The sequence below is a fragment of the Psammomys obesus genome, unplaced genomic scaffold (genome assembly GCF_907164565.1).
Source record: "Psammomys obesus unplaced genomic scaffold, mPsaObe1.curated_primary_1811, whole genome shotgun sequence".
NCBI classification, from domain to species: domain Eukaryota; kingdom Metazoa; phylum Chordata; class Mammalia; order Rodentia; family Muridae; genus Psammomys; species Psammomys obesus.
In genome coordinates this window covers 11,964,441-11,982,829 of record NW_026596064.1, presented here as the reverse complement: position 1 = coordinate 11,982,829, position 18,389 = coordinate 11,964,441, and the positions used below count along the sequence as shown (strand labels likewise).

Here is an 18,389-nt window from a genome sequence, read left to right as displayed (position 1 = left end):
AGAAAGGCTGAGACAGGAGGAGATCAAGTTCATGGTCTGCTTGGGCAACAGAAGGTTCAAGGCTACCCTGGGTAACTTACTGAGATTCTGTCTCAAAGACACAAAGCACAGAAAGATCCACAGCTTAAGCTCAGCTGTGGAGCGCCTGCCTAGCAAATGAAAGGCCCTGGGTTCAATTACCAGTATCTCTTTTAAAAGGGGAGTGTGCAGGGAGGCATGGAGGCTTGGGATGTGCTCACTGGCAGGGCGCCCAGGTAGCACAGGCAAGGCCCTAAATCCAATACCCAGCAGTGGGGGGAGAAAGCCAAAAAAAGTTGAATGAAATTAACTCTGAGCAATCACAGCTCCAAGACTCCACTCTCCTCAAATTCCAGCTCACATTTACAACTACCAACCATTCCCTGGACACCCCGTGAACAGTACCTCACTTATACCCTCCCACTCATGTCAAGGGCTCTGGGCCAGGGGCTGGCAAAGTTCTCAGCTGCCATGGCAAAGGGGTTCTTCATGTGCCGGGCCACCTACCAGGGCGGCCCATGCCAATCTTTTCCAGGTCTTCGTTCTTGACATATTCAAAGTGGGACAGGCGGGTAATGTTGAGGTCATCGCGAAGCCTCAGGAAATACTGTTGTAGCTGCACCTCGGACAGAAGCTCCAACAGCCAGCCTGTTCCCTCCTCTGGCTGCATGCTGCTGCTCCCTAGCCTCTGTGGAAAAGGAAGAATAGCTGAGGGGCCAATGGATATGAACATATGGCAGAAGATTTGCCCACCAGTGCCCTTGGCTCATGCCCATCCTACAGAACTCAGAGCTACCTAAATAAGCCAACGTGGGGCACCTGAGGTGAGCCTCAGACCAGAACAGTCAGGAACCGAGTTGTACTCCCAAATCTGTGCTCTCTGGGGAAACCTCTAAACCCTTTGAGACGGATTAGTAGTATCAGTCATTTTACCCCTAAAACTTGATTTAAAATTGGGGTACAATGGCTTTTTGAGATCCATTCACTGAATCCCTCATCCAACAGACCCCACAGAAAGCTCGCAATCAAATTCTCACTGCCTAACATTGCCACGGCCCGTTGGTCCGTGGGAAAGGCCTGGCAATGTTAGGCAGTGAGTGTAGACACTCAAGTGCCTACAGGGTCATAAGACAGAAGAGAAGAGGATGAAGTGTGGAGCAGATGTTTTCAGACATCCCAGTAGATGGGAGCTCATGCACCATAAGCAGCCATCGCAAGAGACTGAGGCCCAGAGCTAAAACTTGTCAGCTCTGCAGTACCAGGTGTGTGAATGCATATGAAATCTTACCCTCAAAGATATATTTGGGATGGCAACATAAGTACATGGGGCACAGGGGACCCTCATTCTCTCTCCAAGTATGCAGCCACCTAGCTCCTAGTCCCCAAAGCCAGCTGCCAATGTCTTCTATGCGTCCTTTTAAGATACAAATATTGACATGTTACTCATACTGCCTGGTTTCTTGTTTTTCACTTAACATTTTATCTTTCTCGACTTTTAAGTGACTCCAAACAGTGCAACTTTGAAACATGTGAGTACATATATACACAGACTATACTGGCAAAACAGAATGTACCTGCAGGCCCCAGTCAGCCAATGCTGAGTGACCTGTCTGTTCTATACTCTCCTGGGTCCACAGAAAAAGGCCAACACCACCTTCAAAGCTAAACGGCCAGAGCCATCTCTGTCTGGGTAAAGACCTCTCAGTCAAGATCTTGCCCAGACTGGACTCTGCCTCACCTCAGGCCCTGAGGAAGACGAGAGGTGAAGGGAAAAGGCCAGCTGTCCGGTTAGAGGCCAGGGGACCCCCTTGTGTACACAGTGCACTCTCAACACAGACACAGAGAAACAGGCCCACAGCGCCCAGGCCCAGCACGAGCCTCCTGTCTCCACAGTTCCCAGTGGTCCTGCCAGCACAGCGCCAGCAGCTCAGACTTTCCCAGGCAGCTTAGGGCAGCACAAAGAGTAACAAACGTGAATGACAAACCCTTGGTTCAAACCCTGGCTCCTCCACCAAGGAGTCTGGGCCAGGCAGCTGGGCCGGCGGGTGGCTTCCAAACATTAAGCTGTAACCCTTTATTTGAATGGCTCTCCTAAGGGCTGGCCGAGCCTCCAGACAGAGGATATGTTTGTTTGTCACAGTGTGTGTGGGGGGGGTGTAGTGACATTTAGCAGGGGGTAGGGGGATAGGAACATGAGTTACTCTGCAATGCACAATATACAAATGCCACACTTCATTCTTGCAAGCGAAAACCGTCAGAATCAGACTCCAGACTTAGATTCCATTTTATATATATATAACACTTTTGTGGTTTCAACATGGCCTGATTTTCCTTGAACTGGGTAAACTGAGGAAAATTGTATTTTATCTGGAACATAGCAAAAGTCCACTACCTGGATGGAAAACATTAGTGAGGAATGCACCCTTATTATCTAAAAATGCCTCTCAGAGACACTGCTGAGGCTGGAGCCTCTTTCTTCTTTCCTCCTTCACCCAGTATAGGACAGAATACATAAAGTGTATTTACTTCTCTAAATACGTATTTGTTTCTCTAAGTATTATAGTCGGCACCATGTTTATTGGCTCCACACATATTTAATATGCCACACTGCTATTAATTTTGTGGAGAACAACAAAAATAATATATTAATACTTCAAAAATATAGTTCTGGGGCGGGAGAGACAGTGTGGAGGTTACGAGGCCTCACTGCTCTTCCAGAAGACCCTGACTCAATTCCCAGCACCTGCATGGCAGCTCAGAATCACCTGGCCCTCCCCTAAGTCTCCCTCCAGCCTAAGTTCCTTGTCTGTGAAGCATAAGGCACTAGAGCAGTGATGGCCAGCTCAGGCAGTCTCCAATCCTGTGTGTGTGGCCGGCAGCCTGGTGTAGAATCTGCACCAGCTGTGTGCGACATCCTCGGCTCCATGGCCTGCATGTAAGCAAGCACTCACTAGACTGACCACACACACACACACACACACACACACACACACGCACACACACACACGCACGAATGAATGCAGCGGCTAGAAAGGAAAAGCTTCCCAGCCCACACACCTCAGGAAGGTGTCCTTCAGTCATGTCTACTCTTTCCCCCTCTGTACAGTGCTGCCCCTGAGGGGCTGTGTCCACAGCCAGCCCAATTCCCGCCCTAGAACCCCACTCACTGTGTACAGACGTCGGCGCAGTCTGGCCAGGAGAGGGAAGGAGAGCTCAAGGCCAGGGAACCGACGGGCTGCCGGCATCTTCACAAACTGAAGCCCCTAAGCAAGTCACTGGAGCTATGCCTAGCGCTAAAGCGGTAAGGCAAGGGCCTCAGCCTCTGAGCTTTACGCTCTGCCCAGAAGGGAAACTGGCCAGGGGGTGGGGGAACCTGTCCTAGAAATCCCCCAAATCCCACACAGAAGTAGGAAACAGGGAAGAAGAATGCAGTGTCGGCTTTGCCCCACTGCAAGCCCGGCTGGGTTTCCACAACTGGTCGCAGGCTGGGTCCTCTGTCCTGCCTCCAATGCAGTGCTCACAGCTCCAGTCGTCCTCCCCAGGCTTCCCCCTGCCTCCTGCTTGCCCGCCTGTACTCCTTCTTCCCTCCCTCGCTGCCTCCCTCCCTTCCCAGCTGAGCGGCTCTGACACTGGCTGAAAAAAGACCTTTCTGAATCACTGCCAAGAGGACAGCAGGAATGGGGGGGGGCACTCTTCTTCCCACTGGCTCCGAGACTCCCCAGACACAAGGCTCCCTGTCTCTAGCTTGCACTGAGGCCCTCACGGGTGCAGACAACTCCTGGGACTTCAGCGTGGGGGCTGCCAATCAAGGAGCACATGTAAAAAGGGGCTACAAGCCCCCATAAGGGCTTTTCTGGGTGTACAGGGACTTGAATGTAGCCTCAATTGGGGCTTGGATTCAGTGTTTTCCTGGATTCTGCAGACAGATCCTTCTGCGACCCTCCCCCCACCCAACATCCCAACCTTGGCTGGGCGTCTCCTGGCTCAGACCCTAATGTGGCCCTGTTACCCTGGTGCCCGACGGAAATAGGAGGCAGGCAGCCTGCCAGAGTGGGACAGTTCAGCCAAGAGCGGTTGGGGGGTGCGAATCTCCACCCCTCTCCTGGGATTGCCTTGTGTACTGCCCACAACAACCAGGGTGCCTACACCCCATATTAGCTGGCAAAGATCTAAAACTCCCTCTACATAAACAAACATGTCCCCAGCCCTCTGCTGGGATGCTCCCACCTCAAAGCTACAGGAGTTCAGGCTGTAGGATATATATCCTGTACAGCACCCCACACACGTCACAGCTCCAGCCTAAGGGATCTGGAAGTATCCATCAAGCCCCTATGGGCCCCTATATTCCTACAGCTGACAAATGGTCCCTCTGCCCCTCAAGGGTGCCAGCTGCTCTACACCCCCTCACTACAGCCCCCAGATACACCTGACAGCTGCAGGAAGTCCTCTTCTGCGCCCCAGATCCCAGCCCCCCCCCATGCTTAAGGAGCCCCTGTTTCTTGTACACTGCTCTCTTGTTCCTATCCAGATGGCTGCCAGCTCAGGGAGTCACAGCTGGCTCATGAGGGAGGCAGCTGAGGTTGCGAGTCTTGGGGAGTCAGCATCCCAGACTCTCTTTCTAGGATCTCTTCTAGTGTTTGAACTCCCTACCTGGAAGGAGAGCCATTTCCTATTCTGACGGGAGGGGGCGGCAATAACCCTTCCCCAGTGCCAGTATTCGTACAAAAATTGTGGACTGCTGTGTACAGCCTCTCTTCGGGCTCAACGAACAACCGGTGTGAGGATTAAGGTCAAAGCTAACGTGCAAGCAAGGTCAGGCTGAGAATTCATGGACACTGCCTTTCTCTACAGGTTGACTGACCACGCCCTCAGACTGGAGAGACTACAGCCTATCCATCAGCCCCCACTTGAAGCAGACCCAGGAGCCTGGGGTTACTGGTAAATTAAGCACGTTGTTACCGCTACTGCAAGCTGAAACTAATCAGGATGGCCAACTTAAACGTTCTAGCCACCCCAGGAAGGCACGCCCAAATCCACCAGAACCCCATGCCTGATTCTTCCCTCAGAGGTCTAAGAAGACGACCTGGAAGCTTACCCCAAATCCAGCTGTGGGAGACTTGAAGAGAGGCAACATACATTGCGGGATACGGGAGCCAGGTCAGTTTCTGGACCGCTTCCTCGCCTGGGAAAATAGCCCTGACCTTTCTGCCTCTCGCCCAGGCACATTCCCATCTCCTGCCAGCTACTGCCCTCTTGTGGCTAGGAAAAAAAGCGCTTGCTCTCCACGGGGAAGGAAGCAGCCCTGGACATACTGTGCCGTTTTCCAAAGCACACAGGGATTTTTAGATTGATGCACAAATTCAACTGGCCAATAAATGAGACCACCCAAGATACGGCTTCTTCCCACAGAAGAGTGCACCTGAATAGTAACTATGTTTCCTAGGCTCCTAACCTGCACTGCAGAAAGCCTAAAGGGCATCTTATTTGGATCCCTAGGGATCCATGCTCACTGAGTCAGTTTACCAGCATCAATAATTCACCACCGCCGTCACCTCAGACATATCCACCACCACACACACACACCCTACTCTTGCACCCAGCCTCCTAGCCCCAGAGATCTAGGGGTTGAAGGTGGAACGGGGAGAAAGACAAGCATAGGCAACCTAGGCTCTTCGGAAGCTCTCACTGCAAAGCAGAGCTGGGCCCACAAATCACCAGCAGATGACGAGGCCTGAGCCCCAGGTATCTCGCTATCCCCATTACCTGCTGTCCCTCCTCGCCCCCAGCCAGACGCTGGTAAGCAGATCTCTCCCCCATTGGGGCCAAAGTCCCACCGTCGGGACAGGCAGGAGAGCGGTGCTGCCCGCAGCCCCCGCCCCTCCAGCGGCACCGGCTGCAGCAGCACCCGCAGCGTCACTGCCCTGCGTCCAGGGGGGGGGGGGGGGCCTCGAGCATCCTTCAGGAGGGGAGGGGCCGCTAACGCGCCTAGTCTGGCAAGGCTCCAACCCTCGCACCTGCACGGATCCAAGAGCTCAGGTCCACAACCAGCAGGTTAGCAGAGCCTCCGCTCCCCCTCAGGCAGCTCCTCAGCCAGCAGTCAGTGCCAGCCGCGACCCCTAGGGAGCAGAGGCTTCACCCCTCCTGATTTCAGAGCCACTGCTTTCTGCACCTCAGGCCGCCTCCAGGACTGGAGCTTCGGAACTACCCAATAGGACCTCCAGGATGCAAACGCTCTGATACTCAATTATACGGAGTCACCCAAGACGCCAGAGAAGCCTATCTCGGACTTCACCGAGCCCCTCCACTAGCCTCATCGCTCGCCTACTCCACTCTTAAGACTGCTTGGTGCCCACCTGCTGGGCATGCCCACAAGTTCTAACTGGCAGCTCCCTAACCCACCCGGCAACAACTCATCGAAGCCACGCCCCCAACCCGCCCCCCTCAACTCTCCAGATCTGGAGCTCTCTTTCCTCTCAAGCCAGAACCCGGCCTGGGACCGAGAGCCAAGCAGACCAGTGCGCTGGGGCAGACTGCTGGAGAAGTCACACGGACCCGTGCCACAAAGGTTGAATGGGCCAGAAAGGTTATGGCCCGCCAGCAAGGAAGTGCCACTGTGGAGACTTTTTCTCTCCCTCCAACTCTCAGAGCCCAAGGTAACACACGCGCGCGCGCACACACACACACACACACACACACGCTCATGCCTATGGCATCTGAGGCATCCTCTGACTCCTTCCAACCACGTATTTGGGGCTCAGCTGAGCTTAAGGCACTCTGCCCCTTCCTGGGACAGGGCATCAGCCCCAAGGCAAAAAGGAATGAGATCCCAGGAGGGCACGGTGTGAGTACCCAGCAGGCCTCCTCCTCACACATCCCATCTTGGGGCAGCTATGGCAGGGAGCAGCCTCTGCCAGGGCCCAGGTTCTCGCCTGTACTACTCCTTGGCACCTTACCACAGGGATGGCAGAAACCAGTCTTGGGAACAGCTTCAAGATCCCAAAAGTCAGTAGGGTGATGAGAAAGCAAGGCTGAATATGCCTTGCCCGTCCCACTTTGCTGAAGGAAGGTCTGATTCAAAACCATTCCTCACTCCCGCTTGCTCTAGCTCATCAACTCCCAACACCACACTGTCTCGAAATCCACACAGAACGCAACTACCTCTGAGACCTGGGACTCCGACCCACACAGTCACCAGGACTGCGCTCCAGTCTCCCCTTCACCTCGTAACTACAGGGAGCCGGCCTACCTTCCCAGCTTCCTCAACAGCGGCAGTGAAGTCATGAGTTCACGCCAGAAGATTTGACAAGCAACTTCCAGCCAAGAGGATCTCCCCTCCACAACAATCTACCGTATTCTTGGTAATATATGCCAACCTGACAACCAAGCTTCCCCCCTCCCTCTCTCCGGCAAGCACAGGAGGAATAACATATTGGGAAAGAAAGGAAGCCACAGCTCCTCCCCCAGCCACAGCCACAGGATACTCTCGTCTCCCACAGGAACCCCACCACGTCACGCCTGCTCAACTCACCTCTATGTATGCAGGGCCCAAGCTTCTGGACCAAGACCTCATCCCAGAGGGGACGGTACCAGGAAACCCCACACCTTCAGGTCAGTGTGGTATGATATCACTGGTCCAAGGAGGCAGCTGGCCAGAGGCCAAGGAAGAAAAGCGAGTGATTCAGACACACCATGGCTGTCCACACCCATCTCCAGGACAAGGGGCCCACTCACTACCAAGGAGCTAGCTAGCTGAGGTCCTACAGTTGGACCAGGCTAAGCTGTTTTCCCTAGGGATACGGTCCACAAACCAAGGCTAGCCTGAAATCTCATCTTCCTTCTTGTATGCTTAAAAACTCTTTTACTTGAAATCTAATTAATGAAATATCTTTAGAGGAGAATTAGAGAATATTTTAAAGCATTCATGGTATTAGAATATAAACAGTATTTTAAGCTAGATTGTCTTTAAAAGGTATTACATCCTTTGAGTACCACTCATTCTTTGAGCTGTTATATTTGTTTATTTCTGTTATTCTAATTTTAATAACTCACTGAATCCAGTCAGTGCTGTGTATTTGCTCATGGGTTGAACCGTCCATTGGAGCAAGGACAACCTCCCAGTGGCCACACCTCCAAAGGAAACTGACTCTCCCTTCCCTAGCAACTGCTATTCTTCTTCTTAACTGTTATTTCTAAAGACCTGGACCTCACCCTTCCTTCTATTCTCACAGAATGACTAACTCCCTGGGGTCTGCTTCCTCGCTCTCAGGTCTCCTGCTGCCACGCTGTCTCCCCTCCAGAGGCCCTGCAGCTCTCAGCTCCTGTGTCAGAACTGACAGCAGTTCCAGCAGGGTGCTGTCCCGTACTACAATCTGCGTGTCCCTACAGGGCGCACCACCCCTGCTAACTCCTGCTGGGCACGCCCACTACTCCTGAGGGGCAGCTACTCCAGTATGTGCCCGGCATCCCCGTGGGCAGCACAAACCACCCAGGCCAGAAGCCACACGCCCTAGCAGCAGCCATGACTCTTCCTTCCCCAGGCCGCCACCCAGTCACACAGTACTTCAACCTGCTCAGCACTCCTCCCACCTACACCAAAGGAACACTCAGCCTCTTCACCATCACGATGAACTCCTTTATATCGTTAAGACCCTAATAAAATGCTATCACTGCTCTAAGTCCCCATTTCCTAGCCCCAAACCATTGCTTCAAACAAGTTCCCGGGTTGTTTTATTAAAGAGTGCATATAAATAAGAGAACAGAAACATGTGAAAGAGCCAGAAACATATTTTAAAATTATCCATCATGGGGCTGGGAGAGATGGCTCAGTGATTAAAAGTACTGGCTGCTCTTCCAAAGGTTCAATTCCCCAGCACCTACTAGGCAGCTCACAACTCCAGTTCCAGGGATTCTGCCTCCCTCTTCTGGTCACTGTGGGTACTGCATGCATGTGGTGCACTGTGCACAAATACACATGCAGACAAAACACCCATACTTAAAAAAATCCATCCCTTTCCAGTCCTCAAAGAGTTACGATTTGTGTAACTCTCTGGGTTAGCACATAATTCTACTGAGACAGCCATTTATTTGCACAGGCGTCTAATGTGGTTAGTACCTTGTAAAATAGCCAGAACCTATCGAGACATGATCAAGTGAGCTAAAACGGACTTCAGCCTCTGCGACAGACAATGGAGAAAGGTAGCCTCCTTCCCCATGAGCTGCTGCCACCTGGCTACCCCGTGGGCACCGGGAACAAGCCTGACCGCCTTCTCCTTGCCTTGGCTCCCTTCCCTGCCTCACTATGCAGTCCTGGCTGGCCTCGAACTCTGCCGGTCTCAACCTTCCGCTGTGTGTACCATCGGGCCCTATTCCTCCTCGTTTTCAATGCAGAGAAGACAATTCCCTCATGGACAGAGGGTTTCAATACTTTTTCCCCAGACCCACTAAACTACTTAATTGCTATACAGCCATTCAGAACCAAGGTTAACTCAGCTGGAGGAGAGTCTGACCCAGCCTTCACAAGAAAAGCCTCTTACTGGACTACAGGGAAACAGATTTGGGTTAGAGTGCCCCATGGACAGACCAGATGGAAGCCTGTATCGATAAGGCATCCCAGTGTTACTGGGGGAGGGAACAGAGTGCCAGGGGGACAGAGCAGGGTACAGAAGGATCAGACACGGAAGCCCTCTCACAGCAGCTGGCGGAGAGACTGCCTCCTCAGCCTGCATTGAACACCCCACTTGAAGGTCTTGATGTCCACCACCTAAAGAGAAGCACGTCAACAGCCACAGGTCACCTGGAGTCCTACCATGCTCCCAGATCTCTGCCCTTCTCCCACCAACACCCTAGCAGTGTGGGACCAGGACAAATTCCTCCACCTGTCCAGGTTTCCTGCCTATGTGTGACAATCACTGCTGCACCAGGGCTCGGAAACCAACTTGCAGACCTGTACCCCACTATCCTGTCCAGAGCACCCTCATGGCACCAAACCCAGCCCTGGCTCCAGGGAAAAGAGTGGGGTCGGAGGATAATGCGGTTGGCCACCTCCAGAGCTCTTCCTGGGTGGGGGTAGAGCCACCCAGCTGGACACCCTGCCTACTTCTGGCTCTGGCTTTCCCCACCCCCACTCCTTCAGTGAGAGCTCAGAGCTGAAGAGTCCTATTGTTGGGCCCTGGCATTGGGGTGAGGGAAGGACCAACAGCAAAGATGCACCCAAGCTGTGCACGGTAGCACATTCACCGTGCACCATGCACTGCCCGCGCCCTTCGGAACAAAGCCCCAGCAACTGGAACATGAGCACCACCACAGGCTTGAGGCCGAGGGGAGTCTGGGATGAGAAGTGTCAGGTACTGCATCCTGCCTGTCTCATCACAAGCAAGCAGATTCTGAAAGGGTAATGGATGTGCCTGGCCCAAAGCATAAAAGCAGTCATCAGGAGTGGATACCAAGAGATAAGGGACAACTGTTACGGTTTAAGCCGTAAGAGGCAGTGCCAAAAAAGAGGTGAGGTGTTGGAAGAAAGAGGTGAGGTGTTGGAAGGGAAGCTAAAATGCTCAAGCGTGTAAGGTGTAAGTAGCTAACTCTGTGTAAGGACTAATGGTACCTCTTGTCTACCTTCCCAGTAAGCCTTACCTACCCACCACAGCCTGGCCGACTGGCCCTCCACTACCCTGCAGAGGGCCCTGTATCTCCACAGAGGAACACACTAGGTCTCTGTGAGGAGGCATAATGACGACAGGGAGAGCCACATCGCAAACAAGGAAAGCACACAGTAAATGCGAAGATCATCGCTGCCTTCTCTACTGACTCTAGAAACCTGGGGCCTGGCTCCATGCTGGCAAAAGATGTCTTCCGGACTTCGACCGGGTCAAGAAATACGTACAGGCACCCAAACTAGACGCTTCCAATAAACGGCCTGTCCAAGCCACCACACAAAACTGTCAAGCCACCCTCCTCCACAGCCTCCACAAGCTTCTTCCTCGATTAGAAGCAGACAACAAAAATTTACCACATACCAAAGGAAAGCCCCTAGCTGGGGAGAACAAAACACATACAAAAAAGGTAACTGAGAAGAGTATCAAAAACGATGGGCTGCAGAGAGGGCTCACCCTTTAAGGTGCACGCCACCTCCCAGCCTGGAGACCTAAGTTTCATCCTCAGGAAACACAGTGGAAGAAGAGTACCAACTTCCACAAGTTAGCCAATGGCCCTCACACCGGGGCCACGGCACCCACGTGTCTTAGTATCACAGATGAGAAAGCAGACTGGGGGCTAGGGAGATAGCTGCAAAAGGGCAAGGACTACATAACCCAGTTAAAGCCAGGCAAGGCAGCAGATTCCCGGGGCTCCTATGGCAAGACGGGAGGGGGAGGAGAACCCCTGGATACTGTGCGCTGCTTAGACTGACACACACAGCATCGCACAAGAAAGCTCTGTCTGAAAATCAGGCAGAAGACTAGAGTTGTCCTTTAATCTTCACACGTGTACTATGGCAAATGCACATCCACACTCACGTACACAAAACACACACACACACACACACACACACACACACACACACACACACGAAGAAAAATACAGCAGACAAATGAGTAAACAGATCCACTCCTGTCCCAACCAGCAGGCAGGCTCACAGCAGGCAGTCACTTTTCTGAGACAGGGTTTCTCTGTGTCGCCATGGCTGTCCTGGAACTTGCTCTGTAGACCAGGCTGGCCTTGAACTCACAGAGATCCCCTTGCCTCTCCCTCCTGAGTGCTGGGATTGGTGGCGTGAGACACCATGCCCAGCAGGTCATTCAGTGTCTTTTAAACCTAATGTACACACAAGCCACAAAAGCAGGTCCTGACTCCACAGACAGGAGGTTGAGAAGAGTTAGAATTTCTAAGAACCCTTGAGAGATACTGTCCTCACTGACCCATTACCACCTGAAAGTGAGACTATGCTCTGGAGTAGACCGTCTCTGTCTACTCCACCTGGGTGCTTTGAAAATGTCAGCCCTGGGACTCCTTTCCCTAGGATTCTAATCAAACTGGTCTATGTCGTCTTTGAAGCTTGTTCAGATGGATCTGAACTTGGACTGGGAACCACAGCTCCAGACCAACCTATAACCGTGCCAATTATTTGTCCTGGCCCAGCCAATCCATTTTCAAATAGTGCCTCTATTGTTGACAGGGCACACTTTTAAAAAAATACTCCTCACATCACCCAAATCAGCATAAGCTCACAGGCCCACTCACCAAGCAGGTAATTCTAAAATGCTAAGTCTCAAGATCAGTGGAGAAGGAATCGTAAAAATAGCCAGAGAAATGTATTCTGAAAATTTTCCCTTTTTAGATTCCCACATTTATCCTGACCTTTCAAATTTTTTAATGATTTATTTCTTTTCATTTTATGTGCACTGGTGTTTTCCCTGCATGTATCTGTGTGAGGATGTCGGATCCCCTGGAACTAGAGTTACAGACTGTTGTGAACTGCCATGTCGTTTCAGGGAACTGAACCCGGGTCCTCTGGAAGAGCAACCAGTGCTCTTAACCCCTGAGCTATCTCTCCAGCACACCCCTCAATTTTCTAAGTGTAGATCTTTCATTTCAGCCCGTCGTGGCTTCCTGGGAAGAAGACATCTTTTGGAGCCGTGGACTGTCTAATGGGACAGTCTGCATGCTGCACAAAGAACGGGGATGACTTTTGGCTCCAACACGCTTACGGTTTGGATAGGAAGTGCTCCCAGAAAGCTCCATGTGTCCAAGGCTTGGTCAGTGGCTTGTGAAGCTATTGGGAAATGACTGGACCATAAGGTGCCTGATCCAGTCAATGAATTAAAATCATTTGATGTAGTCATAATCTGAGGTCATCAGCTAGAGCTGGGCCTGGCTAGAGAAAACAGGTCACTGCGGGTGTGCTTTTGACACTGGCCCCTTCCTGCCTCCACAAAGTTCGAAGCATTGCTCTGCCGTGCCCTTCTGCCACGACAGACTGCCTCACCGCAGGCCAAAAAGCCACAGAACCATGCAAGCCCAGACTGATACCATCTCTTGAAGCGCTTCCTCCCTTGATTTCCTTGGTACTTATCACAATGATAAAGTGAGCAGCATTAAGTGCAAACTGTGAAACCAAAACACAACGGCTCACACTCTCAAGGCTTGGAAGGGAAGCAGGTTCTGACCTAGATCTCTCTATTCATGCTTAACTACCAACTCATATGCATTCCTCTTCAGGACACTCCAGGGATGTGTGCTACCAAAAGCATCATGGGAGGAAGTGTGGTCTGAATATGAACTGCCCCCACAGGCTCAAGTGCTCAGCACCTGGCCCCCAGCTAGTGATGCTGTTTTGGTAAGCTGTGGGGTGTTTAAGAGATGGGGCTAAGTTAGAGGAAATGGACTTACAGCCCGGGCTCCAGCTCAGGTGTTCTCTACTTCAGGGTCTGAAAGGAGGAGAGCGCCACACCACAGTTTGCTGCTGCCACTGAAGGAGCTGCCTGCCACCATGTCTTCCTCAGCCCCACAGGAGCTGCATCTCCTCAACCACTACACCACAGTAAGACACCATCAAGAAAGAAAGAGCCAGGCAGTAGTGGCAGACACCTTTAAGCCCAGCAGGGGCAGGCAGGTCTCTGTGAGATTGAGGCCAGCCTGGCCTACAGAGTAAATTCCAGGACAGCCACGGCTACACAGTGGAACCCTGTCTCAGAAAACAAAACAAAACAAAACAAAACAAAAAAGAATAAAGTTTGTTTAATACTGACTCAGTTTGGTTAGAAGCCTGAAACACCTCTGTACAGTGTTTTTACATTAAATCCTGGAGCCTGCTCTACAGTTCTCTTTTTTGTTTTTCCAGAGAGGGTTTCTCTGTGTGGCCTGGGCTGTCCTGGACTCGATTTGTAGACCAGGCTGGTCAACTCACTGCGACCATCCTGCCTCTGTCTCCCAAGTGCTGGGATTAAAGGCGCATGCCACACACCTAGCTCAATTTTCTATTTTTTAAGCACTTCTGTGTGTTTAGTAATAGAAGAGTGTGATCTTTTTAAGCAGTTCCATACATTTTCCTTGCACAACTGGCTGTGTCAAGTGAGTTTTAAAAATAAAAGGTAAGGCATGGTGATGTACATCTTTGATCCCAGTACTTGGGAGCCAGGGTCAGGTGGATCTCTGTGAGTTCAAGGCCAGCCTGGCCTATAGAGTGACTATCAGGCCAACCAGGACTACATAGTAACATCCTGTCTCAAAATAAATAAAAAGAATAACATGGAAATAAAATCCTTTTGTAAAAGGGAGTGGGACTAGAAAAAAGACTGAGCAGTTAGGAGCACTGGCTGCTCTTACAGAGGACCCGGGGTCAGATTCCCAGCCTCTCCGTGGCAGCTCACAACTGTCTGTAAATTCCAGTTCCAGGAGATCAGATACCTTCTTCTGAACTCGGCTGGGCACCAGGCACACATGTGGTACACAGCCAAAACACTCATGCAATGCACATTTAAAAAAAAAAAAAAAAAAGTAAAAAGAAAGAAAATAATGGGCAGCTAGCTTTATCAAGACAAAAGAAAGAAAATGACCTAAGTTAAGAAAATGAAGCTAGGACCCCAGGGAAGATACAAGTGCTTATAATTCAGAGTGCCAGAAAGGAAACAGACCCAGAGATCTCTGTCAAAGGTCCTCTCAAGGGTCCACTGAGCACTGCTCTCATGCATGAGAAGGAAATGAGTGACTGAAACCAGGGGAAAAGACCACCCAAAGAATAAGAAGAAAATAGTGCTGAGTCCTTACCAGTCCAGGAAAGTACTTGTTCTCACCAGCACAAGTAATTATTTATAGCAGTTTTTATTATTATTGAAAACAGTTTAAGGGTTGGAGAGGTGGCACAGATAATAAGAGCACAGGTTGCTCTTCCAGAGGTCCTGAGTTCAATTCCCAGCAACCACATGGTGGCTCACAACCGTCTATCATGAGATCTGGTGCCCTCTTCTGGCCTGCAGGTGTACATGCAGGCAGAATACTGTATACGTAATAAATAAATAGATCTTTTAAAAATATAGTTTAAGGGGTAAGGCAATTGTTTAAACAAACCAGTGTCAATGTAATATGGGGTTTTTAACCATTTCATAAGAGGGGAGAAATGAAAGCACATCATTTAAGATCTTTACACTAATATCACTCTAGTAAGTAGAAGATGTATCCTCAGAATGCTACAGTCCTATAAAAAGCTACCTGTAAACAAGATAATCCGACTGTTTTTGGACACAGCCCAGGCTGGCCTGGTCCCTTGCCTCTGCCTCCTGCGTGCTGGGCTTACCAGCATGCAACACTGTGCCTGACTGCACGGAAGAGCTTAGCAACCCAGGTACAGGAGTGCACACCTATGATTCCAGCATGAGGCAGGCCAGCTACACAGATTTCAAGACCAGCCTGAGCTACATAGCTGGTGCAAGGCCCGTCTGTGTCATAGATGCCCAACCTCAAAAAACAAAAACAAAACAGGGCCAAAACCTTAAAAAATTACTTCCAAGTAGTAGAATGCACATATGTAATTCATATTCATGTTAACAAACCAAAACAGAAAATCCAATAATCATTAATTGACACAAAGTATCTGGAGAAGCCCAACAACCAACCATTCTGATTAATCCCTGCACTCAGGCGGCAGAGACAGGCAGATCTCTGAGTTCGAGGCCAGCCTGGTCTGTGAGGCGACTTCCAGGACAGCCAGGGCTACACAGAAAAACCCTGTCTCAAAAAAACAACCAACCAACCAGCAAAACAAACAAACACATCTCTCACCAACAGGCACAGAAGAAGAGTTTTCAAACGGATGCATCTTGTACATGAAAAAACCTGCGATCTACAGCATGCTCCAGGGCGAAAGACTACATGTTTTTGTCAGGGGTCAGCACTGGGCTATCTACTTTTCCGTACCAGATGGGACAGCCATTATGACCAGGCATGAAAAGGAAGTACACAACAGAGACAGAGGTCAGAAAGAAAAGTAAAACTGCCTTCGCTAGCCAATGACATGGAGACTACCGAGCAAATGCAGTGGACCCCCAGAAAAGCCAGAAGCTGCTAGAACGAAGTCAGTTTGGGAAGGTTTCAGGACTCAAGCTCTCAATCTAAAGTCACCGTGTGGGGTGCCAAATTGCGGTTTCAGCACGGAGGCAGGCCGGAGAGCCCAAAGCCAGTCGGAGTTCCATGTCTGGATCCCACAGGTCTCTGACCACATGTGCACCAGATTCAAGGGTTCAAGGTCATCCTCAGCTACATAGGGAGTCTGGAGTCAGACTGGGATACATAAGATCCTGTCTAAAAATAAGAAATAAAAAGGTCTAACAAGACAGCTCACTGGGTAAAGGCACTTGCTGCCAAGCCTGACCCACATCATGGAAAAACACTGACTCTCAAAAATTTTTCTCTGGCCTCCTCGAACACACACACACACACACACTAAATAAATAAATGTAAATAAAATCAAATTAAAACAGCAGCAGAAAGAACAAAGGGAGAAAGAGGGAGGAAAAGGACGATTAAAATGCAAGCTACAAACTACAAGAAAACATCTGCAAATAATGCAGTGGATAAAACATCTATACTCTGAATGTATTTTGGAAACTTTTTGAAACAATATGAAAAATACGCACAATGGATAAACAATGTGAACAGACACCCCACCAAAAATGTACAGATGGCAAGCGGACACATGACAAGATAGCCAACATCAGCCGCTAAGGGAAGGTTTCTTTGCTGAGCTAGGGTCCTGCTATGTTGCTGGCTTTTGGCTTCAGGCTCAACTGAGCCTCCTGTCCCAACATCCCAAGTAGTTGGGCCTACAGGTACATGCTACCAAGGCCAACTATTTATTTTTAATAGTGTTTTCTCATTTGTTTAAAAAGCATTTTAAGTTAAGTTTATTTTTAACCGGTTTATGAAAATGTAAATACGGTAGCTATCAGTGGGGCGATGTGGTAAGTCTAGAAGTCCCTTAAAGGCCAAATGTTCACCTACAATAACGCAGCCATTCCAGTCCCAAGAATTGACTTGGGAGAAACAGAACCACAAGCGTTCGAAGAGGCTGTATTTGCAACAGGAAATCCGAAGCCTACCCATGACTAGGGAAATAGATAGAGAGACATAACCATGCACGAGGCTATTGAGAAACGACAGGGAATGAACCACTGCAACAACATGGGTGAGTTTTCAAACAAGAATGCTGAACCAAAGAAGCCAGGCTTTAAAAGGTCACTATTTAATTTCCATTTAAAAAACAAAAAACCAAAAAAAAAAAAAAAAAAAAAAAAAAAAAAAAAAAAAAAAAAAAACCAAAAAACGCTAGGTACTGCAGGCTCAGCGGGCTGCCAAAGAGCAGACCAATCCCTCTCCTTCTGTTCACCCAGAGTTCGGGAAAGTCAACCTCAGATAAGTGAAGAGGTATGCTTATACCTGTGCCGAAAGCAGAATTCTCTCCACTGAGACCAGGGAGCCAGAACTACTCTGGTCATTCCAGGAGACACAGCAGCTAAACTTCCGGTGTCTGAATGCTTGAGAGACAATGTGACAGCGTGGATGAAGCTGACAGACAGGTTGGGTTGCCAGAGTTGGCAAACCGGCTCCTCTAGCAGTCCTGGCCACCACCACCCCTTCTTCTGCCCCCACAGGAGAACCCAATCTCCACCCAGGCCAGTTCAGAACCCGGGTATTGAAGTCAGCTGACTCAGATACACGGTGGGCCAAGGCTGATATTCCCAGGGAAGGCTCTGAGACAGTAACTCTGGATGCATCCCGCGGATGGAGATGCAACAACTCTTGACAGGACTAGGGAAAGACGGAGACTGTGTGCTGTGTCGACTAAGCCCACCTGGAACAGGAAGGGGTAGCTGGGCTCATGCGTCAGAAAGAAACCGAATCCAGCCAGTGGGACCTACGTAGGCTCTGCCTCTAGGCTGCACCAAGAACAAAACCGCCCCGCCCCCGCCCCCTGGGGTGTGAAGAGGCCTTAATAGGATATCACAGCCTATTTGCCAGCTTCCAGAGTGGGGTCAAGGCCTGGACCAAAGAGGGGGTAGCAACCCCTGGGTTCACCCTGCTCTCCCACTCCATTCAGAAGCGAAGACCTCACCAACTGCCCTCTGCTCTTCTACCCATCCTTGGCTTTGGGCCCACAGCATAATCAACCGTGACAAAACTGTGTGGCAGGCGCAGGCCAGGCTCGTGCCCAAGTCACCACTGGCTGCCACACTCACGTGACCAGCAGAACGACAAGATAAGGCACCGATAAGGCAGCACTCCCCGCTTCCCTTCCCCGGAGCTTGAGGCCACTGATGCTCAGCAGCCAGCACGGAGGCACACCTAACCTCCGCCAGCAGACAGGCGGGGGGGGGGGGGGGGGG

At 50.6% G+C, this 18,389-nt stretch overlaps 1 protein-coding gene across 12 annotated transcripts in view; it reads right to left on the bottom strand.

Moving 5' to 3' along the window:
- Positions 1-18,389, bottom strand: part of Tnk2 (tyrosine kinase non receptor 2) — a 37,600-nt gene that overhangs the window by 18,512 nt on the left and 699 nt on the right. For 3 of the 12 annotated variants that reach the window (XM_055624850.1, XM_055624858.1, XM_055624854.1), the window contains exons 1-2: positions 3,186-3,627; positions 526-706 (exon numbers count right to left, since the gene is read on the bottom strand). In XM_055624850.1, the coding sequence (XP_055480825.1) occupies positions 526-706; positions 3,186-3,263 (259 nt within the window). In that variant the 5' untranslated portion in view covers positions 3,264-3,627. Of the gene's footprint in view, positions 1-525; positions 707-1,306; positions 1,423-3,185; positions 3,629-13,401; positions 13,426-18,389 lie in introns of those variants that run through there. The other 9 variants (XM_055624848.1, XM_055624860.1, XM_055624857.1 and 6 more) reach the window with 7 other exon arrangements.